Source organism: Micromesistius poutassou (assembly GCF_964030765.1).
Source record: "Micromesistius poutassou genome assembly, chromosome: 11".
NCBI lineage: Eukaryota > Metazoa > Chordata > Actinopteri > Gadiformes > Gadidae > Micromesistius > Micromesistius poutassou.
In genome coordinates, this window is record NC_140281.1 from 4,791,387 (window position 1) to 4,818,127 (window position 26,741).

At 44.2% G+C, this 26,741-nt stretch overlaps 1 protein-coding gene across 2 annotated transcripts in view; it reads right to left on the reverse strand.

Annotated features, from left to right (window-relative positions):
- Positions 1-6,225: 6,225 nt before the first annotated feature.
- qtrt2 (queuine tRNA-ribosyltransferase accessory subunit 2) overlaps positions 6,226-26,741 on the reverse strand; it is a 45,665-nt gene continuing 25,149 nt past the window's right edge. For both annotated transcript variants that reach the window (XM_084475480.1, XM_084475479.1), the window contains exons 8-9: positions 8,122-8,239; positions 6,226-6,873 (exon numbers count right to left, since the gene is read on the reverse strand). In XM_084475480.1, the coding sequence (XP_084331606.1) occupies positions 6,630-6,873; positions 8,122-8,239 (362 nt within the window). In that variant the 3' untranslated portion in view covers positions 6,226-6,629. The remainder of the gene's footprint in view (positions 6,874-8,121; positions 8,240-26,741) is intronic.

Sequence of the window (26,741 nt, forward strand, 5' to 3'; positions counted from 1 at the left end):
ATAGGATAGCTGCTTTTTTCATTGAATAACTGAATGAAATGTGTACCACAGTGTTCCTTCACACCCTCGATCACAACGCCCTTTTAGAATATTTATTTTCCTCACACACTGAATATCACTTCCTGACTTCTGATGGTGGGAAAACGAATTTAACTACCAATGTATTTAATAATAATGACATCTGTCACAAGCTGCATCAAAGCACCCAGAAAGGATCACTTGGACTAAAGAATACAATATCAGATGTATGGTAATTGCTATAAGTAGATAAGAACATGTTATCATAAGCAAACCATGGTTTGTCCGCAATGGGGCACCAGCGCACATCCCGTCTTTATCCAACCCGGTATCACGCAATTTCGTGCTCATGCGTACGAACTATCTATCTATTGAATCGTGTCCCAGAGCACGATTGTCCGACTTTTTTCGTGCTACACAGAACGAAATGTAAACCAATGCATTCTGAATGGGATCGTTTCTCAGATTTTTTCGTGCTACACAGAACGAAATGTAAACCAATGCATTTTGAATGGCAGCGTTTTTCAGACGAGAGACTATGTGTGTGCAGACAGTACAGTGCACCTCTAGTTATATATAGGCTATGTTAATATTTCAGATTTTTTAAGCAGACCTCCTCAAAAACTGAAACGAACATGCTCCACAGAACGAAATGTAAACCAATGCATTTTGAATGGGAGCGTTTCTCAGACAATTAACGTGCTTCACAAAACGAAACGAGAGAGAGGGGGGGGGAAGAGAGTGAGGCTTCAGAAGGGGTGTGCGCAGATAGTACAATGCACCCTAGTTATGTTTATGCCAAAACTACAAATGCATCAAAGGGTAAATGTAGTGTATTAGGGATACAACTGATTTCCCTGCTTTTAAGAGCAGACCTCCTCAAAAACATTTCGCACATGGAGCCATTCTCCATTCATCAACTCATTACTTTAAAGTATCATCTGTAGCATTACTTTTTCCACTACAGTACACAATTGCATACTCGTTGGTTCACAGTACACATGCATAACGTCATAACGTAGGCTACATAACAAACGCCAAATAAACGTCCTGAAATGCAGTAGACCTATATAAGTAAACTTGGCTAATACTTGGCTGACGACTTCTGATGGCTAAAATAATATAGGAGCTAACGTTAGTTTGTTGACGTTAACGGTAACATTAACATTACCTGGCATGAGCATAGACATTCATACAAGGACTAAATTACAGAATTAGCCATTTTTATTTAAAACATTGTCTTACCTGCCATCGACGTGCGTGCATCATCTCGCTGTCTCTTCTTTTTTCTCTTATCCGCCCCCGATTCTTGATGCCTTTTCGAGGCCAAGTCCAAACACAGGTGTCTGCCAAACTTGAGAATGATCTAATCGAACATACCACTGGGATGTGGGGGAGGGGGGCACCAAGGGGAGAGACAGAGGGCCGCACAGGAGACGCATCTTTTTCTCGAGCAAATGTTACTTTTGTATTGCTATTAACACGTTTTACACATGTTCATTTTAAATATATCGCGTTATTATGATTATTATTATGATGATGATTTTTTACGAGACCGATTTTTTGGTGCCCCCCCCCCCAGACACTTGGTGCCTACGCTTGGTGCCCTACTATTGGTTTACATTTCGTTCTGTGTAGCACGAAAAAATCAGAGAAACGCTTCCATTCAGAATGCATTGGTTTACATTTCGTTCTGTGGAGCACGAAAAAAGTCAGACAATCGTGCTCTGGGACACGATTCAATAGATTAACGTTCTTGCGCATGAGCACGAAATCGTGTGATACCAGGTTGTCTTTATCCGTTCTTTATAAGATCCCATGGCATGCTACTTTATGGATGCTTATATATAGGTGTTAGTGGGCCCCTAATACAGTATTTGAAGATGTTCAAGAAATTCAGCCTTGGTACAGAATTACAGCCACTATGAGCCAGTCCCGCAATGAGCTGCTCTCCACAAACGTGCCGTTTTTAGAGGCGGTGTCAAGGTGGAGGTTGGGGGTGTGGCCCTGAGCAGCTTGCGGCCACGGTACCATGCGCTAGTGTTTACAGTGGAACACTGAACACTCCGGGTGCTCCGGCGGGAGTCCTGGAGCTCTATATCTAAATAATATCACATTATATTTAGATATCTATATAATATAATATATATATTATCATGGTCAAAAGCTGTTTGCGCCTCCGGATGATATTATGAATCTCAAACAACTGCGTCGGGTTCTCAGACGCCTCTGGTTCTTCGACTTCCACATCAATCAGTGCGTTTACATGACACTCAAGAAAGTCGACTTGGCTTAGTCCAACTATGATTGGATTACTAAGATGCATGTATACACCTTAGTCGAGCTATACTCGAATCGAATTGGGTTACTCATAGTCGAATTAAGACCCCTAATGCGATTCATAGTCGAGCTAAGGTACGAGCTACGGAGTCAAATTGGATTATGCATTGAATTGCATTCTGCGCATGCTCGAGATCTTTTCCTGGGGCCGTGAGCCGGAAGTAGAAGGAAACGATAGTCAGCTTGTTGTCGCCGTCAGAAAACGAGAAACGGCGATTTATTTAAAAAGGTGGCGCAGAAGATGGAGGAAGCCGGTGAATGTAGTTACCCCCTATAAAAATTGTGTCCCGACCGCGGGAGTGCGCATGGTATGCATTCATTAAAGGTGGAAGCACACACTATACGCTTCAATTTCACCCAAGACTGAATTAATCTCACCAAACGATAATTTCCCACTTTACCTTTAGCACATGATATTTACAACCCTTCTGACGGGACATTTATAACACATGGACACTGGCGATGAAGATGCAAAGAAACTCCAAACGTACTGCGATAAGTACACCGCATATCTCACACCAAAGTCTAACCCGATATATGCAAGATATTGCTTCCACGAGAAGATGTAAGGGCAAGGGGAGACTTTCGACCACTTCGTCACTGAACTAAAGCTGTTATTGAAAGATTGCGGATATCCAAACGGTGACGAGACTGCATCGTTTTCGCTACAAACTCACAGAAAGTGCAGGAGAAGTTGCATAGACACGGTGCAGAGCTAATGTTAGACAAAGCCATAGACATTGCGCGCTCTCACGAGCTAGCGTAAGCCCAACTCGAAGAGATGGTCAGAGGTAGAGACCTCAACAACAACGCTGTACACGCCATAGGCAGAAGACCCAAACACAAACGAACACACAAGTTCCGAACACAGACGGCCACACGCGATTTCCAAAGCCAGGCCGTGGGAGCCCGCCACAACACACAGGCAATGTGACCGATGCGGAGGCTCGCACATGACCAAAGATGGCGCCTGTCCAGCCAAAGGCAAGCAGTGCATGAAATGCAAAAGGCTGAACCACTTCAAAAGTCTGCAACCTCCATGTCAACCCGCACGCCGAGTACCGCTCGCTCTGCGAGATAGACTGAAACAGGAGCTCGACAAGATGGAAGAGAGCATGATCTGTGATCTGCAGAGTGACAGAGCCCACAGAATGGGTTAACATCCTCGTAGTCGTAGAGAAGCCCCAGACTGGTAAGCTGAGAGTCTGCCTGGACCCCAGAGAACTCAACAAGGCGATCCAAATGCCCCACTACCCCTTACCGACTTTAGAAGATGTCACCACTAAGCTTGCCGGAGCAAAATACTTCAGCGTCCTCAACGCCAGGTCAGGCTACTGGGCTATTAAACACACAGTCGTCCCTGCTGACAACATTCAACACTCCTTTCGGCAGATACAGGTTCCTGAGGCTGCTGTTCGGAATCAATTCAGCCCAAGACAAATTCCAAAAGCACGTTGACGAGACGTATGAAGGCTTCCCAGGCGTAGCCGCTATTGTCGATGACATACTCGTGTTCGGCAAGACAAAGCTTGAACACGACCACAATCTCAGGGCCATGCTGAGCCACACAAGAGAAAGAGGGGTAAGGCTGAATCCCGACAAATGCCAGATAGGTGTGTCAGTGGTCAGCTACTTCGGCCACACGCTCGAGTGAAGGCGTCAAGCCAGACCCAGCGAAGGTGAAGGCGATACGGGAAATGCAGCCACCCACAAGCAGAGGGGAGTTGGAAACCATCCTCGGGATGATCAACTACTTGGCCAGGTTCGCACCACGTCTCTCCAAGGTAAATACACCACTACGTCAACTATTAAAGCACCCTGTGCTTGCGTACTTTGACCCTCAGAAATAACTGAGGCTCCAAGTAGATGCTTCAAAATGTGGCTTTGGCGCTGTCGTGCTCCAGGACGAAAAACCCATTGCCTATGCTTCCAAGTCACTCAACAGCACTGAAGTGAACTACGCTCAGATAGAAAAGGAACTGTATGCAGTTTTATTCGGCTGTAAGCGTTTCCACGAGTATATGTACGGCCGGAGAGTGATCGTAGAGTCCGACCACAAACCTCTAGAAGCAATCCTCCGAAAACCGTTGGCTGCAGCAACACCGCGGCTACAGACGATGATACTAGGGCTCCAGAAGAACAACATCCACATCATCCACCGGCCAGGGAAGGACATTCCAGGGGCCGACACCCTGTCCAGGAAGTCCTTGAATACCAGGACAAGCCTAATGGAAAGCATGGAAGCACAGGTACACACACTCATCAGCACTGTTCCAGTGAGTGACAGCAAGCTATTGGAGATCAAAGACGCGACAGCACATGATGCACAACTCACTGCGCTTAAAGGAGCCACAAAGGCTGGATGCAGTGCAGCAGCATATGCCAGGAAAGACATAGTGCCAACCCCAACGAACGCCTGCTGTCACAACGTACCCTAGAGACCATGGCAAGTGGTAGGAACCGACCTTTTCACATGGAATACTCAAAACTTCATTGTCATTGTAGATTACTACAGTAGATACTTTGAAATGGAGCGACTTACAAGCTGCACCTCACCTGCAGTAATCACCAAACTCAAGTCAGCGTTTGCTCGTCATGACATCGCAGGGACAGTCATCAGCGACAACAGACCATGCTACAGCTCTGAGGAGTTCCGCCGCTTCGCAGACGCGTGGGATTTCACCCACACCACCACATGTCCGTGCTACCCACAGAGCAACGGCTTCGCCGAAAAGACTGTCCAGGCAGCGAAGCGCATCCTGGACAAGCAAAAGCTGAAAACTAAGACCCCTACCTCGCTCTGCTGGAGTACAGGAACACTCCAGTGGACAACTTCCAGTCACCTGCCCAGCTTCTGATGTGCCGACGACTACGCTCCATACTCCCAGCGACTGGCAGGCAACTGCAGCCACAGATAGTACCCCAAAAAGCCGTCTAAGACAGGCGAAAGGCATGCCAACACCGCCAACAAGCGTACTTTAACAGAGGCACCAAGCCACTGTCTTACCTACCTGTCGGCACACCCATCCGTTTCCATGAGGATGGATCCTGGAGGCTTGCAACGGTAACCCGCACACACACACACACACACAGGAGCTACCACATCCAGACAGGAGATGGATAGACTCTCCAACGCAAACGCTGGCACCTCAGCGAAAGCAGAGACACGCCAGCCACCAGTGACACACAACATGCAGACACATATACTCCAGATGTGTCACATGCTGGTCGCAGACCACCTGCGACCAGCAAACCAACAGCCCAGCTACACAACAAGGTTTGGCTGCACCTCCAGGCCAAGACAAGTTCTCGACTTGTAAAGGGTGTAGGCGGATCGCTGCCCTAAAAAAAAAAAAAAAAGGAATGTACCTGTTATGTTTGAAAAAAAAGTTACCTATTATCTTTGAAAAAAGAGAAAACAATAAGTTCACTTAAATACTACTTGTATGTGTGTTAAATACTACTTGAATGCAATGTTACTTGAATCCTACAAACCTTGCTTTATAACTTGAACACTATTGGATTGATTGCACTCATGTCATATGACACTTAACTGCAGTCTTACCTGTTTACATGCAGCAATGACACATCTAATGATCAAAGAATGTATTTTTCTGATTCCTTAAGCACTAAGTGCTATGTTCACCAAATTTCTCTTAGGTGTTTTTTAAACACAATTGTTGTGTTAATACATTTAATGTAATTTATCCTAAGTGCTTTAAGCAATGTGTTATGTTCACAAAATAATATTGTGTGTTGTAGCAGGCCCGTGGGTGTGGGGTTTCCACGCCACCAAGTCAACTAGAAAAAACCAACACACACACAGTTTAACGTTACGCTGTTTTATTTACCCACGTAAATAAAACAGTCAATCAATACTGCCAACAACAAACAATGCAAAACTCTCGTCACCTCGTTGTCTCCCTAGAACTCAACTTCTCCTCTCCTCCCCGCCTCGTTGATCACTTGAACTCTGCGTTGGGCTCATGTGTGGCCCCCTGGGCTGCCTCCACAGACCCATCCCCTGTCCCCGGGGGCCCCTTTGGGTACACAGGACAGACAGACTGGCAGACCATCAAGAGAGGCCATGTGGAGACTTTTGTGTTGGTACTAGTGGTTTTAGTTCCAATGCTCAACAGAAAGCAGACCGGGGGGGGGGGGGGGGGGTAGGTAACGGGTAGAGAGTACTGAATGTGGGGTAGCGGAAGAGGGGATATCTGTCCTCCTCGGACAGACCCGCTGTGGCTCTCTGGTCATCTCCCTCCTGGCCGTTATACACCACCCATTCGTTTGCTACGGAGGACTCTCGTCTTGAACAGCTCCAGCTGGTCGCTAGCCAGTGCGGCTCTCAAGCCCCTGAAGAAGGTGGTGTACTGGGCGGTGTTGTGGAGCATCAGCAGCACCCCCGCCAGCAGCTCATTGGTCACCAGCAGGTGGTGCAGATAGGCCCTCTGGTGGTTGGTGCAGCAGTAGCAGCCACAGCCCTCCACCAGCGGTCTGAAGTCCCCCCGGTACCTGGGAGGGGTTGAGACACAACACACAGGGTGGTCTTCTTTAGGCCAACACTCTGCAGTGGCTTTGAGGTAACCGTAATATTTAGTTATTTTTTTAACCCAGGACCTTTGAGCAGGGAGGGATTCACACCCTAAGCGCTAGACTACCGTAGTCTCAAAATCAGACCTTAATTACTGAACACAAGCTTGTCCGGCCCTAGGAAACTGTAAAAGGTTTGTAAAGGTTTTAAATCCAAACAGTCTAGCATAGGCAATGAGGAAAAAGACTCTGATAGCATCATCTACCACGCAAATTTGTTTCTTTCTGTAGAATATCTCTGTCACGAAACAGAAATCAAGGCGTCACTCCGCCCCACTCTGGTCTATCTTCCCCAGAAGTTCTGCTGTAACTTAGTAGGACTGCTGGAACTTCTGATCCAGCAGTCCTACTATGTTTCAGCAGAACTTAGTAGGACTGCTGGATCAGAGGTTATGCTGTAACACAGTAGGAATGCTGGATCAGAAGTTCTGATGTAACACAGTAGGACTGGTGGATCAAAGGTTCTGCTATAACACAGTAGGACTGCTGGATAAGAAGTTCTGATGTAACACAGTAGGACTGCTGGATCAGATGTTCTTATGTAACACAGTAGGACTGCTGGATCAGATGTTCTGCTATAACACAGTAGGACTGCTGGACCAGAGGTTCTGCTATAACACAGCAGGACTGCTGGACCAGAGGTTCTGCTATAACACAGTAGGACTGCTGGACCAGAGGTTCTGCTATAACACAGTAGGACTGCTGGACCAGAGGTTCTGATATAACACAGTAGGACTGCTGGACCAGAGGTTCTGCTATAACACAGCAGGACTGCTGGACCAGAGGTTCTGCTATAACACAGTAGGACTGCTGGACCAGAGGTTCTGCTATAACACAGTAGGACTGCTGGACCAGAGGTTCTGCTATAACACAGCAGGACTGCTGGACCAGAGGTTCTGCTATAACACAGTAGGACTGCTGGATCAGAATTTATGCTGTAACACAGTAGGACTGCTGGATCAGAATTTCTGCTGTAACACAGTAGGACTGCTGGATCAGAATTTCTGCTGTAACACAGTAGGACTGCTGGATCCCAGATTAAGACAACCCTAAAGAGAAGATTCACTACTGTGCGGTTTGAAGGTCATTCAAAAGGAGACTCGCTCTTAACAGAGAAACCAGACTGACTGAAGCCCCACGGTGGAGGTGAGTGGACATAGTGAGACTCACTTGGTGTCCTTCAGATCCATCTCGAAGGGCGTCATCGTCTCTGCTCCGTCTTCCAGCTCAGCATCGCCGCTCCGCTCGGGCTGCCATGTCTCATCCTGCTCCTCACCCAGCTCTAGCACTGAAACACACACACACACAATAATAGTTTGTTAATGTCTGCGCCTCGGTCCTTGGTATGCTCTACCTGTCTATTCTTCAGTGTGATAAGTTAGATATAATAATGAAATGTCACTGCTGTGAATGCTTCGTTGATGCATTGAATATAAATCATATACAAGACAAAAACCATTTAAAACTGTTGAAGATCATATTTCCCTTTCTTTTCTGCCATATTTACAGCAGTATCCCTTCAGTACATAAGTTATGATGCCTTCCCACTGCTGGGATAGGGAAGACTAGCGACAGCTAGGAGGACAGAATAATGCAAATGGATGACCACCTAAACAGATGTAGAGAGCTCTCCCCCCCCCAACAGGGGGAGGTTAGGACAGTGGATAATATTGACTCACACAACCTAACATATATATCAGAAACAATATCGTCTTATTAGCACATATATATAATAAGAAGACCAGTGACAGTTAGTGACTGATGTAGGATGTTACCAGCTGGCCATCTACAAGCCAGAGACATTAGAGAGGCTCACAAAGGGCCCGTCCGGCCCTCAGCCTCATAGTCAGAGTCAGGGGCCCTCAGAGTCAGGGGCCCTATGAACTGAGAGATCAGAGGATCAGAGGAAGAAGCCTGAACGAGGCCAGCTGAAGGAAGGAGGTTGGTCCGACCCAAAGGAGTTCCACGACAGCCATGCTGAGAAACACGACGTCCAGAGGGCTTCAGAACACGGATCAAGCAGGAAGCCACGTTGACAAAAAGTAAAGCGGGAAATAGCGCACCAGAGAGACGCGTTAATGAGTTATTACATGAAGGAAAAGGCGTCTGTGAGTAACTGGGGGTGAGTAACAACTCAAACCAGAGAGATAGGAGTACCATCATTTCTTGGCACTTGGAGGGGTGCGGGTTGATTTCCCATGCAGGGGACTTCAACTTGCGGACCTCTCTGGAGGGACGCAGGATGATTTCCCATCCATTGGATTATTGTATGTTTGTATGTTATTGTACCGTTATTACCCAAATATATGACCATAATTGTTATAAGCTCGGATGACTCTTTATTCTACCCAGTTTGGTCAGTTTAGACAAATGTGATTGACATGGTTCCGGAATTCCCACCACAAACTTGGCATCAGAAGTGAGATCGCCGCTCTCCTCGAGGACCTCAGAGCGGACGCATTGACTGACTGATCAAGTAAGTAAGTAACGAGTAAGTAACGACGGTGGACCTGTTCGCATTGGGTGCCTCCGATTCGAAATAACAACGGTGGACCTGTTCGTAATTAACTTATATATTATATTTTATATATCTTATATTATATATATATTTGGAAAATTGGAATGTAATAGTTAGGCTATCAACCTTACTTGGTGCCCTACGCGCAGTGCGTGTTCTGTGTGTGCGGAGCGCCGGCACTGGCCGAGATTCACAAAGGCAGTATTCGTAATTCATTTATATATTTTGTAAATTGTAAGGTAATAATGTAATAATTACCAACCTTAATTGGGGGCCCTACGCGCTCTGCGTATGGGGAGCGGCGGCCCTCATCGGCAAGAAATCACTTCATATATTAAACGCAAAATAAACAAACTTTAACAGTGAAAAATCGAATTTATTCTGGTATTACTCCTGATGAATAAATGTAAATACTGTAATCAGAAATACTTCAATCAGGCTAGCATAACAATAATGTAGAACAGAACACCCGACATCAAAACGGCCAAATACACGAAAAATAAGTTAAGTTTCGTTAAGTTGTAAAACTGCAAAGTCAACTCAAAAGATGAACAAGCATAGGCCTACCTAAAACACAGGCGCTAGGCCACATGCAGGAACGAAAATGAACGAAAATAATCGCAATGGAATTATTTAGTAGCCGAACATTTTGAGAAAGCAGCTAGGTGCGGGCTTGTGGAACGGAGAGAGAGAAGAGAGCCAAAAGGCAGTCTCATCAACCCGAGTTTTTATTTAGGAACAACAGCATGTCCACATGTGCTGGGAGGAGACGAGTGCGGAGCCTATTGACTAAAACACCTGCAGCGGAAAAAACCCGCTCAGCAGGGACAGACGTGGCAGGGATGGAGAGGTAGGCCTACGCCTTCGCGACACGCGAGAGCTCGGGGTATCTGTTTTGATTCCTTTTCCACCACTCCAGAGGGGCTTGATCAGGGGGAATGCACTGGTCCTGTGAGTATCTCTCCAGCTCCGTATTTTGGTCCGGTGCATTCAAAAAGTATTCTTCCCCGAAAAAGTCTGCCATCGCTGTGCGGTCGGCGTCTGCCCTACGTTGTTGCTTGTCGGGTAGGGGCGCAGGCTGTGGTGGATGTGTGGATGGTGGTGATGATGGTGCTGTGCTAGCCTGAGCATTTTCTTCGAAATTTAAAAGAACAGCAATTCTGTCTTTGACGGCATCTTTCACCTGTCCGATGACAAGAGAAAGGGAAGATATATATATATAATTTTTTTATGTAGCCTATTTATATATAGGCCCATAGGCGATATATATATATTTTTTTTTTAAATATACAGGCCTATTGTTGATCACAAATAGCAGCCTTTGCTATAAGATAAAGCTTGTATGGTAATCTTGTGGCATTTAGACTTTAATCAAGTTATGCAAATCGTTTGATTTCTCCTACAGGAATAACATAGGCCCTATGCTAACCTAATATTGGGCCAAAATAGAAACACACAAACCTCTTCAGTAGTGAATCGCATGTGCTTGTGTCGCGGGTCCAGGTAAGAGGCAATGAGTGCTACCCTCTGCGCTGTCTCTGTGTCCTCAGGGGCCATGCGCTTTCTTAATGACTCCGACACTGTGCGCTTGAACTCTGTGACTTTGCGTGGCTCATCTGCAGATTGAAGCAGGTGCTTTGAGAGCAGTGTTGTGGTGACTGGATAAACCATGGAGATGGACACGTCTGATTCTCCGCAGAGCGCCGTTGTTGCCATCTTCAGTGATTTCAGCACCGGGATCAGCTCTTCCATAATGTGCCAGCTCTCATCTGTTGGCTCTAGTGTGCGTGCATCTGACAGTTTGGTGAACCTTCTGTCTGACAGCACTGCCGCAATGGCCCACCTCTGTTCATGGAGTCGTTCGAACATGTCACAGATCGAATTCCACCTGGTGCGGCAGTACTGTATCAGACGATGCTGAGGCAGATTCTGCTGTTCTTGCTTGGTTCTCAGGGCCTGACTTGACACAGTGCTGTGGTGGAAGTGGGATACGACTCTGCTGGCGGCTGCAACAACATGGCTTACGGCATTGACTTTGAACCCATCATTTATTGCCAGCTGTAATGTGTGGGCAAAGCACGAGCTTGAGTCCCACTCCAGTAGCTGTGGGTTGGCTAGTAAGATGTTACTTGCATTATTGTGAACACACGCAATTATTTTCCCCTCCAAGCCCCACTCTTTGACTGCTGTTCTCAGCCCCTCAGCTAGATTTTCTGCTGTGTGTCTCTCTGGCATCGACCGTGTTTGTAAGACAGCGCTCTTCATTTCCCAATTTTCATCAATGAAATGACACGTTATTGTAACGTACGATTCCACTGCGAGTGAGGTCCAGGCGTCCGTGGTAATAGCTCTGTCCGTTTTGGCTAACGCATTGCGAACAGACTCTGAGCATTCAGCATGCATCTTTTCGAGACGCGAGGTGATGGTTTTGCGACACGGAACCGTGTACTCTGGCTCTATGTATGCCATTAATTCTCGAAACCCCCTCCCCTCTACTGTACTAATAGGCAGCATATCTTTAGCCACCATGTTGGCAATTAGGGCAGAAGTTTTTTCGCTGCGGCTTCTGTCACACTTGCGAGCGTGAATAAATGTTGCCATGCTTGATTGGGTGGGTCCCTCATCTTCGTTTACCTTAGTTGGATGCAACTTGAGATGCGATAGCATCGTTGACGTGGAGCCATGGTAGGATAATTTAGTTCCACATATCACACACTGGACACGATTTTCTTCTATTTTCTTGAAGTGTGCCCAGGCGGAGCTTTTGCGGGACTTCGACATTGTTAGCCTCACAACAGAATAGGCCTACACTCTGTAAACGTAATTACACAATGCGCTGTTGAATGACGTTAGACTCTCTCCCCGTTCCACACTATTCCACACTTAAAAATAATTTAAAAAAATATTATTAAACTTAATTTAAGAATGCTTGATTCTGATTGGCTGGGAGGAGGGCATTAACCCGGCAGGTTGGCCGCTGACTGAGCACAGCGTCATCAAATAGTAGATCAATACGCGCAACGATGACCAGCATCAGAGCCTCGCTGAACCGTTATTTCTCAAGGTTCAATTTATATGCGGACAGTGAGTTTACCACCAGCAACAGGGTGTTCAAATCCATCATGAAAACCCATCGAAAGAATGGCCAAGACAAGGCGAAATGCCATCCCCACGTCACCGAGGCTGACCTGAAATTGCTGCGTGAATCCACAGCTCTCTCCCCGGATACCCCGTTGCCATGAATTTCCCTATGCCCTTCTCTATGTCTCATTTTACCATCAATGGGAATGTCCAGTTTATTACACATAAATCGCCTGAATCGCAATAATTTTGTTATACATTTATTGCAAATAAAAATGATTTGGAATAAGGAATGCATGTTTGATCGATCGTAACTAAAGCTGACTTGATACAATGTAGGAACTACGTTATTAAACTAGTGATCAGATGCAGCCTTGTGTGGTTGCTATGGAAACTAATAAATTACAGCTGAGCTAACGTTATTCACCGTAGTTCTAAAGGGGACTACTTTTTGAGGGAGATGAACTCAAACAGAGTATACATTTAATAAGCATGCAATACGAATAAGAAAAAGCAGAATTATTAAACTATTTGAATTGTTTTATTATGTTGGCAAGCAAGAAGTAGAATAAACGGGATAATCACCTCAAGGCAGGGCAATAAACAGTTTGATATGCCCGGCTTGTGGAAGGTTACCGTCCACGAGCCGGGCATATCAAACTGTTTATTGCCCTGCCTTGAGGTGATTATCCCTTACATAGCAGGGCTGCCAACTTTTGGGTTTTCGCTGGCGTGAGATTCTGTAGAATCTTGTAATGCATACGTTACAGCAGGGTCCGCGGGACGGACGGATGGACGGACGCGTGTTTTGTTTTTTTTGAAAAAATGTTAACGGTCCAAATGTTAAAAATCGGTTTTGACCCTCGGGAACGAATAATCGAATAATCGAATATTCATCCCTAATAGAGATAAAGCGGATAAAAATAATGAAGCTTGGGTAAAATGCATACGATTTCGTAAAAACAGAGTTTTTACAGGTATGGTAAGTCATATGCACTAGGGGTGTAACAAAAACCGATTTGAATCGGAAAATCGATTTTGATTTAAAAGATGCAAATCTTCAGAATCTAACTGAATCTAGTCGAATCATTTTAAAAATTGATCGTTCCTGAATCGTATCATACCCCATGTATCGAGATACGCATTGAATCGTATTTTATTGGAGAGATGCACACCCCTAACAAATACACTTCTTCTCTAGTCTTTGATAAATCTTTTTGAAGGAAATGCCACATTTACAAGTTAATTCATTTTGTGAAATGATTGTCTACTTTCAACAAGAAATCCATTGCATCATACCCTCTCGAATTGAGCCGTGCCACATCGAATCGAAATCCTTCTGAATCGAACTGAATCAAATCGTTCCATTTAAAAAATTGATCGTTCCTGAATCGTATCGTACCCCATGTATCGAGATACGCATCGAATCGTCTTTTATTGGAGAGATGCACACCCCTAATATGCACATTAAGGTGGTATGCACAGGAATAAGCAGGGCTTAAATTTCATTTTTCAAAATGGGGGGGAATTCCTCCCTTAAGAGCTCCACATAGGGGGGATATTTTTAAGTTTGGGGGGGATACTTGCGAGTTGAAGTAGCCAATTAGCTTAAGAAAGCGAAGTATGCGGAAATGGCTGGAGAGGCAGCACAGCGAGGCTGGAGTACACGACTAAGGCCTATTGAAATCGGTGCACGGGGATTCGTGGCTAGATCTGCTACTAGCTTGCTCTCTGAACTGGGCATTTGTGGACTAAGTCTGAGGCAGGCGGTTAGAAATGTCCTTGGCAGCAGAACGAGCAAGTGAATGGCTGTGGGTAAGGAGAAAACATACTTCCTGGGGTACAGCTAAGGTAAGCCAGCTGACTAAAGTGCTAACGTGTTTGTTTGAACAGGGTTAGGGGTAGGGCTAGGGGTACGATGCAGTAAAGAGTATTTAGATGCATTAAATATGGCAATGTGGTGGCAGCATAGAGGGGTTGACTCCAGGACGCTGGTTTCATTGTTAAGCCCTCAGGAGGTGTCGTGGGCCTAACTTAACGAAACATCGGTGAAAGAGGGTGCCCACTTGATAACCCCAATGAAATGCTGCATACTGCATACTGCTGTACATAATGCTGTTAGTTGGGCCATTTGTCTCGTGTTTTTCACCTTTGGTTGGTAGCTTAGTGGCCAGTGTGCTTATAAGGTTGGTTTGGGCAGGGTCTTTTGAATATGTGTTTTCCTTGGATTTTGGCACAAGGGATTATAACATCTGATCCTGTATACTAATAAAATACTGAAGCTAGCTTAGGCTAGTGACTGCTGTGAATAGGGCAGCTGGCAGCTAGGGAAAGACCTTGTGACAGCATGGAAAGACGGCTGACAGGAGTAAATAGACCCCGCCGGGGGCAGTAGCAGTAGCCCATTGTGGCAGTAGCCCAGGCTTTATTAAGCTATGGGTTACACCTTACCAAGCTACTAAACGACATAATGGAAAAATACCCCTAGAGTCAGCGAGAGCAGGGGCGGAAGATGACTCACCTGTGATGGACACGGTTACTGACCCTGGAACGAATTCCACTATGAGTAAGGAAAGCATGTTGGCGGAAGCCATTAGTTCAAATTTAACTGAGAAGAAGCTGCAGGTGTGTGTGTGTGGCTGGCAGAAGGTTACTACTCTGGGGGGCCTAAGGGCCTGAAGGGCCATCAAGGGAAAATGAAGTGCTTGGTAGAGGGAACACAGGGAACCCGCATTGATAGCTACTTCTTAAGAAGTGCATTGAGTCAGTCGGTTGAAGTTCAGCGACAGGAAGTAATCCACAGTTTGCAGGACATCAGCACCCCTGATGTGGAGGTAGATTCAAGCACTGAGGCAGAAAGTGAGGCCAGCCAACCAAAGAGGGAGAAGATGAGTGGTCATAGGCCTAGGGTCATCTGGCCAGGCGCAGCAGAAGGTAGGACATGCAAAGATGTTAATAGTGATCTGGTTAGCATTCTGGGTCGGCTTAAAGGGACGGCTGAAAACAAATTAGAGAAAATGGGGGACATTATCTACAGCTATGGTAAAGTAAGATTTGGTATTTTTGAGAAAAGGACGAAACGGCAACATGAGGTAGTCAAATCTAGGCGCCAGCAAGAGATAGATAAACTCGTCCAGGAGAGGAGGCAGCTTAAGAAGCAGTGGAGAAAAGCTACAGACGAGAAGGAAGGTATTGATTGTCTACAGGCAGATGTGAGGGAGCGGTTGGCAGTGCTAATAAGAGCAGAAAGTAGTAGGAAAAATAGGAAGAAGAAATCACGAGCTAGAGTAGCATTTTATGAAGACCCATTTAAATTTGTTAAGTCATTATTTGATAGGCAGAAGAGAATCCCGCGCTGAAATTGTAGAGGTACGTTTAAGCCAGCGGTCCATTTTTGCATTTAGCCTACTGAAAGATCATAGCGATGGAAATAATTGAACAGCACATGGGTCATGTACAACTTTTGAGAGAATGGGTTCTGTGTGACTGCACGTGCGTGTGTGTGTGTTTGTCGCCAGATCAAAGATTGTACAAAGGACAAGCACCACCGAAATCGGAAGATGGTTTGTCAAGTCACTATTAGATGCTAAATCAGTCACGTTCTTATAAATTTATCAGACAACCAGGTGAAATTTGTGCGGGATTGTCCCGCATTATGCTGGCCTGAATATGCTCAATACCCGCACTGAAATTTAAGCCCTGGAATAAGTCATATGCACATAGGTGGTATGCAAAGGTAGCAGACAGGTACAGCAAGATGTATCAAAGTGTAACCTATATCATATACAAACAATAATTAGAACTAGAAAATGCATTTCTTGCAGAAAATGCGGTGAGTGCTGTAGTGAAATGTGAGGTTGAAAATATGTTTTAATAAAGACATAGTTTAAGACGTAAAGAAATGTTAAATGGCTTGAATCAAATGAAGGGATTTGAATAAAAGTTCAAAAGTCTAAATGGAGTAAACAATGTAAACATGCACACCATTTAAGAAAATGTAAATGGTTGGAAAAAATAAAGTGACAGCTGAATGAAAAGCACAAAGCATTGCTAAAAATGCAGAAATGTAAAAATTGTAAAAGTGAATTGAACTGAAGAATGTGTCTTGTTTTAAATAAATTTACCGTAATTTCTGGGCTATAAGGCGCACCTGAATATAAGCCGCAGCAGCTAAATTGAATGATGTGTACATATATAAGCAGCACTGGACTATAAGCTGCAGGTGTTTTAATGTTTAATTACCATATGTAAGGGTTCGTGCACAGAGGGGATTGTCGGGAAAGAGGTGGCTGTTTGTGGAAGCTCCCATTTATTAACATTTCAACAAACAAGTTGCATATTTGCATAACGTATTCAAGTGTTACCATTTAGTGCAATAGTGGTAATAGAATTGTAGTAATATAACTAATAGTAGTAATAGAACATAACCTACTGTGTAAACTGTACTGTAACACATAGCGTTTCAGACACACAAACCTTTAAACTTTCAAACTTAAATGGTGCGCTCCCAGTGCACATTATAGCCTACAGTAGTACCATAACAAAAACAAACAAAGCTTACAGCGCTTGACGAGGCAATATCAATGGCTAAATTAAATGTGGGTTTTTTTAAGTGCAAAATAAAGTGCCCGTATAAAATATACGGTTATCAGCCTACCAGAAAAATCATTAATCCTCATCTTCAACGTACAAGGTGCGGTACACGGCTGTAACCAGAAAAGTCAAGTCATTAATCCTCATCTTCGTCTTCTTCCTGCGTACTAAAAGCACCAAAGTCCTCATCTTCAGTGTCGGAAACGAACAGGCTCAGGGTGGCTTTGTCAGCCACTCTCCTCTCTCCTTCGTTGTCGCTCTCAAAACCAACGAACTCCTCTTCGTCACTGTCGGAATCTAACAGCCTCTGAAGGGCCTCAGCTGTGGCAGCGTCCTCCTCTTCATCACGCAGCAGTACAGCCTTTCGGAACCCGTTGGTGATCGTGGATGTTTTGACACTCCTCCACGCTGTCAGGATCCACTCGCAAACTTGAGCGAAAGTTGCTTTTCGCATGCGACCAGTTTTGGTGAATGATTTATCGCCGCTAGTCATCCATGCCTCCCACTGAACGCGTAGTGCCACGTTGAACGCACGATTGAAACTGATGTCGAGTGGCTGCAGATGCTTCGTTGTGCCCCCAGGAATCACAGCTGGAATTGAGTTTGTGCTCTTGATGGCTGCTTTCACAGAATCTGTTATATGGGCCCTCATGCTGTCCAAAACGAGCAAAGCTTTTTTTTGGCGAAAGAATCCTCCAGGGCGCTTGACGTAGCACTCATTCAGCCACTCCTTCATTACGCTTTCCATCATCCACCCTTTCTTGTTGACTTTAAAGGAGATGCCGTTAGGGATCTTTTCTTTTGGCATTGTAATCCGCTTAAAAATCACCATTGGCGGAAGCTTTAATCCAGATGCTGTGCAGCCAAGAACACAAGTGAAATTCGTTCTCTCATGGCCAGTGGTTCTCAACGTGATGGAAGATTCACCTTTCTTGTTAACAGTCCTAGTGAGAGGCAGGTCAAACGTCAAAGGCACTTCATCCATATTTATGATCTGGTCCGGTCCGATGGAATATTCCTCTATCTTTCTTTGTGTGAATTCGCCGAAGTTTGTTATTTTTTCCTGGTAGTCGGGAGGGAGTTGTTGACACACAGTCGTCCGCGCCCTCATAGACAGTCCCTTTCGTCTCATAAATCTGAAACACCAGGATGGTCCACCTCTAAAATTTTCAATTTTCATTTTGGTGGTGACTGTTTTGACCTTCAGTCGGATCTGCACGGTGGAAACACCTCGGCCGTCTGCTCTCTGTGTGTTCACCCAATCTTCAAGAAAGTCTTCAAGTTCGGGCCATCTGCTTTTATTACCTCTGAAAGCTTTTTTTGACTTTTTGCATTGAGACAGTTCTTCCCGCTGGCGTCTCCAACGTCTCACCATTGACTCATTGATGCCAAGGGAACGTGCAGCAGCTCTATTTCCTTCTTTTACTGCCAGATTGACTGCCTTTAACTTAAAAGCTGCATCATATGCAATTCTACGTTTGTTTTCCATAATGAGGGTTTGCGCATGAAAACTTCCTTTGCACAAACTGTCTCGCTCTCGTAATGGCTGCGGGAAGTGGGGGTGCTGGGGGTGCTGCAGCACCCCCAGCAGCGAGAGATTTAAAAAAAATGTATTAAAAATATTTTGCACAATTTATAAATTCCTTATGAATATTTTGGGAAGTGGGGGTGCTGGGGGTGCTGCAGCACCCCCAGCAGCGAGAGATTTAAAAAAAATGTATTAAAAATATTTTGCACAATTTATAAATTCCTTATGAATATTTTGGGAAATTCTTTTGACACACGTAGGCTATTACGTGTATTTTGGATTTTAATTTAATTATTTTGAGGCCTAATCAACACAGGGTCACGGAATTTACGTTGTCAACGTCAGGGAGGCTATTGGTCGCCGAGTAAAGAGGTTTCCCGCTCGTTCCATGTAAATTGACTTAGTCTATAAATCTAAAAACAGAAACGAAGAGGAAATATGGCACAGAAACGCATTTCTGATTTTTCCCATGTGGGATCATGCCCACACAGACATTCTGAACTCCCTGGACATTCGTCCCCTCATGAGAAACTTTATCTACACGACCCCAGAGCGCACCTCGACATTTGGACACCTGTAACCAGGGCACCCTGCCTGCAGCTCAAATGAAGAGCATGGTGCGCACTTTCATATCAATTCATGCAGTTTAACGTCACTCTATAGTATTTTTGCAAGGTGGTGGGGATGGAGATGGAGTGTTATTTTGTGCGTGTGTTCTTTGCGTAATGGATGTGGCGAACTGTTCAATAACGTGCTTAAATAGTCAGCGATTATTTCCTTGTGGTGTGCGTAAAAGGATTTTGGAGCTAATCGAGTCGCGTGTGACATAAACGTAGATGGTGCAGTGACTCAGGTTCATGCCAGCTGACCACATCTATTGCATTGTTATAGCATTATTGTGAAGTTTAATTAATAGCCCATATATTCATCTGAGAACTGATGATGTCTGTGTGTTACAGACCCTGGCTGTGTGCACTGAAGTGTATATGACAATAAAGTAGTGCATCTCAATCTATTTATATATTTTTTAAATGTATTTTAAATAGGCCTAAAAAAAATTCACAGCACCCCCTGTTCAAAATTACTTCCAGCGGCCCTGTCGTAATGTCTGTCTGTCTTGCTCTCATTCTGTCTCTCGTACCACTCTCGGTTCCACTTTTATTTTTGCGAGCTACCTGTCTCACTCTTTTCCGACCTCCAGCTTTTCCTGCTGGAGCCCACCCATAGAGCCCATAGAGTTAAAGGTGGTGGACTGTAACCTGTAAAATCCATAGATTTAGGAGGTCCCCTAGTGGCCGTTAGCTGTAAAAATTCATAGATTAGCCGCACCGTTATATAAGCCGCAGGGTCGAAAAATGGGAAAAAAGGCGCGGCTTATAGTCCGAAAATTACGGTAATATAAATCCATAAATATATTAATTTAAAATATATTTGCAATTTTCATCAAAAATGCAGTTGGATGTTGTTACATTTATAGACAAACTGTTAAACTTGAATTTACAAGACGCTTTTCATTTGTGAACTTGTTTGCATTTGTGTGTCAACTGGTCTGTATTTATATGTGGATTTTTGAGACTCTCCTGACGTGGCTGGATTCACAAATGCATTTTTTTCAACAAGGAACACTCTGTAGCCAATCAGATGCCTCCCTCGTTTTCAGCCAATCACATGACTGCAGTCCCTCAAGGCCAATTTCCACCAGAACCGTCACAGAACCGTCACAGAAGCGTCACGGCAGCGAAGTGGCTGTGTTCCGTACTGCAATCCCCACTGGAAGCGGTCCGGACATGTTACAGCTGAGACGTCACAGGACAGGACACAGTGTTTTTCCACCTCGATGATCAACGATTCATCATCCATATTTCAGCTGTTGACTTCTGACTGAACTAGTAACGTTAATGTATCAATTGGCGGGAGGAGCTCCTCCGGGAGTCCGCATACGACAACAATCCCTTTCTCCTCCTGTCGCTGTTTAGAGTCGAAGCCAAAGTTCCTTTCCCCCAATTCCTTCTCCTCCATGGCCGAGATAACCCTCACTACGAGTCTTCACTTGTTGTGGAAGTACCAGAGAGTCAGAGACTCGACGCAGTCTTTATTCATCATATCAGAGAATATCCCCGTCAGTTCGGCCGGCTGGATTGGCTGAAAACGAGAGAGGCATCTGATTGGCTACAGAGAGTTCCTTGTTGAAAAAAATGCATGTTCACAAATGAAAAGCGTCTTGTAAATTCAAGCTTAACAGTTTGTATATAAATGTAACATCCAAATACATTTGATGAAAATTGCAAATATATTTTAAATTAATATATTTATGGATTTATATTACATTTATACATACCAATATCCATTTGTGTGTGCATTGAAATGTATTTGTGAGAAGAGTCATTTATATATAAACCACAAAATACATTTGTGAATCCTTCTCTGTGCATTCATTATTAATGAGACTGAACTGACCCCATACCTGGAAGCTGAAATCGAAATCTGACTGACGCTGAATTACATTACCTGAAGAAGCAAAGTACTGAAATACATTGTTACAAAAGCTGGAAGCTAAACTGTAATACTGTCAAAGCTGGAAGGTAGTAGTAGTAGTAGTAGTAACGATAGGCCTCATGAAAGGTGTGGTATTGATTGATGTTTGTAGAAAGAATTATAATGATCCTGTCAGTTTTTTGTTTTTTTTAAACCAGCCGAAATTGTATGTACTCGCCTAATGCAAATTTTTCAGGCTAACGTTATTAAAAGTAGTCCAATTGGGCGGGAAACTGCTCAATCTGGCGACACTGCTTGCACGTCCTCGCGCTCTAACGTCAGCGTAAATCAATGAGACCAACTGAAAACAAGCCGACATGGAACTTAAACTGTGATTTTGAAAAAAGTATAAAAGGTAATCGAAATTCTGTTTTCAGATTATTGAAGATACAAGTGTGTTGATTTGTTAAACCTTTGAACGAAGGTTAACGATAAAATATTGTCCAAGTTACGAAGTTTCAGAGAATGGGCGGACGGCTCTGCCGTCCTCCCATTGACTTCCATTGTTTAAAATAGTATTTTAAAAGTAGAATATTTTAAAAAGTATAAAATATTTAAAAAATCTGAAAAGAACTGCGTGATTCCAAGCTAATCTGAACATTTTTAAATTGGAATGGAGTCTCTAGGTGAAAAATTGAGGAAGGAAATAGGTCCCAAATTTTGTGAGAAATAACTGTGAGAATAATAAAGAAGAAAGAAGAAAACTTAAGAAGTTGAGCGCTGCATGCAGCACTCACCTAATAAAAGAAGATCAGGTCATCTGACCTAAATAGTTAGGGTAAGGGAAGAAAAAAAAAAAATTGTGATTATGGGTAACAGTCAGAGCAGAAGTGAGTTGCCCAATATTGAAAATGCAAATTGTATTTTTATGGGGAAAAGATATGGTGAAACGGCAAAAAGGTTGATTGCCGAATGGGAAGAAATGGGTTGGCCAAAGCCTAAGTGTTGCACAATTGGAGATATTAAAAGAGAAAATGATAGAGAAGCAAGAGAAAACTAAAAACAAAAGAATAAAAAATAGGTATAAGGGAGATTGGGAAATGTTTGTATCATGGAAGGAAGAGGCAGACAGAAAAAGGTCATATGGGGAGGTATGGAAGCATATATGTAGTAAATTCAAATGGAAATGCAATTTGCAATTCAATAAGTCATTACATTATGCAATTGACAATTCATTATGCAATTTAATAATGTAATTTGTAAATACGTTATTCAAAGTGTATTTTAATATGCAAAGTGACAATGAAATCCTCAATAAAATTTGCAAAAGTTATAACAATAAAAATAGAATAAGATTTTGTCAAATTTTTTGAGTTCCTTTATTCAAATTGAAAAGCTATAGTGTCCCCGTGATTGCAATGCACTTCGCCACGCTCCGTGTGTTGCAAAATTCAAATGACATTTCAATCCGCAAAACACTTTGCAAATCGTTTTGCAAAACGTATCAGCCAATCACATCTGGGCGGGAACTACGTCACTGCTCCTCTAAAGCTGTAGCGACCTCCCGCAGCAGCTGCCAGACCGTCTTTTCCGCCATTTTCAGTTATAATTACGTAAACTCAGTCAAACCATAGACCTATTAAGAGTCAAATCTGGCACAATGCTAGGCATAGAAAATAAATTGCAACGTGCGTGGATGATCAGCTGGTCTGACGAGCAAGTGACGTAGTGACGTTTGCAAAATGATTTTCAAAGTGTTTTGCGGATTGAAATGTCATTTGAATTTTGCAACACACGGAGCGTGACGAAGTGCATTGCAATCACGGGGACGCTATAGCTTTTCAATTTGAATAAAGGAACTCAAAAAATTTGACAAAATGTTATTCTATTTTTATTGTTATAACTTCTGCAAATTTTATTGAGGATTTCATTGTCACTTTGCATATTAAAATACACTTTGAATAACGTATTTACAAATTACATTATTCAATTGCATAATGAATTGTCAATTGCATAATGTAATGACTTATTGAATTGCAAATTGCAAATTGCATTTCCATTTGAATTGCAAATTGCAAATTGCATTGCCATTTGAATTTTACTACATATATGCTTCCATAGGGGAGGGCTGGGGTGAAAAATAACCCATCTGCATCTAGTTTTGTTAAGGTAGATCCGGACCTGGACAACGCTCCTCCTCCTCCTCCTGCTGTCCAGCCCCAACCAGCGCCCCAACCAGTACCCCAACCAGTGCCTCAACCAGCGCCTCAACCAGCGCCCCAACCAGCAGCTTAACCAGCGACTCAACCAGTGCAAATACCCCACATCACAGCTCCCCTATACCCGACTTTAACACCACCCGAATACACATCTGGAACCGAGACAAAGAAGAAAAAGCGATTGTGAGGAGCCCAGTGACTCAGTCTGCCACCCAGGCGACATATGACCTCTCTGACAACGGGAGCAGTGGTGACGATACCGATGCTGAAGGGATGTTGTGCCCTCTGGTGGAGGTGGCAGGTCAAGTCGCACTGATGATGGTATTTCGTCATTGGAGCCATAAGGACATGAAGGAGGTGATTGCAACTAGAGCTGTCCCAAACGATTATTTTTCAAACGATTAATCTAACGATTTTTTTTTCAGTTATCGATTATTTCACATTACTTGATCAATAAACCAATAAGGCGTAGCCTACAATCATAGAACATGACAGAAGTTCTCTTTTCACCGGAGTATAAAAGACGTCTCTATTGAACGGAGAAAATAACTAGACAACTCAACACTTCAAGATGGGGGGGAATTCCCCCCTTAAGAGCTCCACATAGGGGGGGTTTTTATAGTTTGGGGGGGATACTACTTGCAAGCTTAATTAGTCTTACATATACTTACTTCCTTATACAAATGTCCTTGTGTGCCATTATTTTAACTGTCGTGTACTGTACTCTGTCTTCTGCTTTATCTTTGCTCAGTTGAAAAATTAAGAAAAGAAGAAATCAAACACTTTACACGTTACTTTTTCAAAGAATTTTCAAAGAATCAGTGTTGGCATGCAGGGCCGGTTCTACACTGAGGCGAGACCCCCTCCGAGCGCGCCCCCGTAGATTACGGGCTGGCGCAAACGTTGACGGGGGGTGGGGGGGTGGGGGGGGGCGATCAGGATTGTTGACGGGGGGGGTGTGCGATCGGGATTGAATGAGGGGGGATTGAAAATTTAAATTGTAGAGGTACGTTTAAGCCAGCGGTCCATTTTTGCATTAGTCTACTGAACGCTGATAGCGAAGGAAATAATTGCCAAGAACAGCACATGGGTCGTGTAAAACTTTTGAGCAAGCGCGAAGGGGTTCTGTGTGCACGTATGTGTGTGTGTGTGTGTGTGTGTGTCAAAGCTTGTACGAAGGACAGATGCGCCACTGAAATCGGGAGATGGTTTGTCAAGTGAAGTCAATAGACCCAAATTCACACCGTTGTGTTCTTATAAATTTATCAGACAACAAAGTGAAATTTGTGCGGGATTGTCCCGCATTATGCTGGCCCGAGTTGCGGAATTTGAAAAAAATATGCACAATACCCGCACTGAAATTTAAGCCCTGAGTCTAACGTAACGTTTAGAGAGTAGGATTTTTGGTTTACTACTGCAACTGCTTGATAAATGAACATTCCAGGGTGGGGAAGGGGGTAAATCAATATTTCATTAATACACAGGATCAGATGTTATAATCCCTTGTGCCAAAATCCAAGGAAAACACATATTCAGAGGCCCCTGTCCAAACCAACCTTACAAGCACGCTGGCTACCAAACTACCAACCAAAGGTGAAAAACACGAGACAACTAGCCCAACTGACAGCAGTAAATACAGCAGTAAGCAGAATATCATTGGGGTTATCAAGTGGGCACCCTCTTCTACAGGTGTTTCGTTAAGTTAGGCCCACTTAATATAGAGATAAGTTAAAAAAAAAAAAGTACAATGTACCTATCCTATCCTATGGCTATCACAACCTAAAAACAGCAATGCCACCTTCAACAGACCCAGGCTCCATTTAAGTGCAAGCTCCAGGTAGTGACAATGCCCCTAAGTTAAAAAAAAGGTACAATGTACCTATCCTATCCTATGGCTATCACAGCTTAAAAACAGCAATGCCACCTTCAACAGACCCAGGCTCCGTTTAAGTGCAAGCTCCAGGTAGTGACAATGCCCCCCTGACCAAACCAACCTTATAAGCACGCTGGCTACTAAGCTACCAACCAAAGGTGACAAACACGAGACAACTAGCCCAACTAACAGCATTAAATACAGCAGTATGCAGTAAGCAGAATATCATTGGGGTTATCAAGTGGGCACCCTCTTTCACAGATGTTTCGTTAAGTTAGGCCCACGACACCTCCTGAAGGCTTAACAATGAAACCAGCGTCCTGGATTCACCCCCCTCAATGCTGCCACCACATTGCCACATTTAATGCATCTAAACACTCTTTCCTGCATCATACCCTTAGCCCTACCGCTAACCCTGACCAAACAAACACGTTAGCACAATAGCACACGTTAGCACAGCTGGCTTACCTTAGCTTGCACCCCAGGAAGTATGTTTTCTCCTTACCCACAGCCATTCACTTGCTCGTTCTGCTGCCACGGACATGTTACTAACCGCCTGCCTCAGACTTCGTCCACAAATACCCAGTTCAGTCAGCAAGCTAATAGCAGATCTAGCCACGAACCCCCGCGCACCGATTTCAATAGGCCTTAGTCACATACTCCAGCCTCGCTGTGCTGCCTCTCCAGCCATCTCAGCATACTTCGCTTTCTTAAGCTCATTGGCTACTTCAACTCTGTCTTCCCAAGGAACTGTATGTTCAATCAAATAAACAATCTTCTGGTCTTAACCGAGTGCTAACGATGTGTGGAGGCACAACAACCTGCTGAATAAGATCTGCCTTCAATTCCCAGGCTCCTCCATTACTTAGCTGCCCGACTCTATGCCTGCCTCTAAATGGTCTAGCCTTTTCCCCCTGACGCACAAAGTTAATTTTCCTACCCTCTTTACTAGCGGCTGCTGAATTAGCTTCTCTCCGTTTATCATCAACAGCCTCTGCCAAACATTTCAATATCTGGTTATGACGCCACGTATACCGCCCCTGGGAGAGACTTACCTTGCACCCTGATAGGATATGGTGGAGGCTGCACACATGGGAACATAGTGTGCATGTCTCATCCTCACCAAACCACTGATTTAAGTTCAGGGGAGATGGGAGAACATCATAAGTGGCACCTATCATAAATCTGATCCTGCTAGCCTCCATGCTCCATAGATCTCTCCACTTTATCTTCTTCTTCTCCACTTCCTCCCAATTCACCCACTGCCCTTGTTTAGCCTGCGACACTGCCTTAGTACATCTTACAATCTCCTCCTGTCTATGTATTTCCTCCACTACCATTTTCCTCCTTTCTCCTGCAGAAGCCTTACCCCATGAGGGTTTACCTACGTCCCTCCCTAAGCCCCCCCGCCCATGCTGAACATGGCCATAATAATCCCTATGCCTAAGTGTCGATTGAGCTTGCTGGACCGCTTGTTTTGGTTTCCATTTCCTCCCTGCTTTA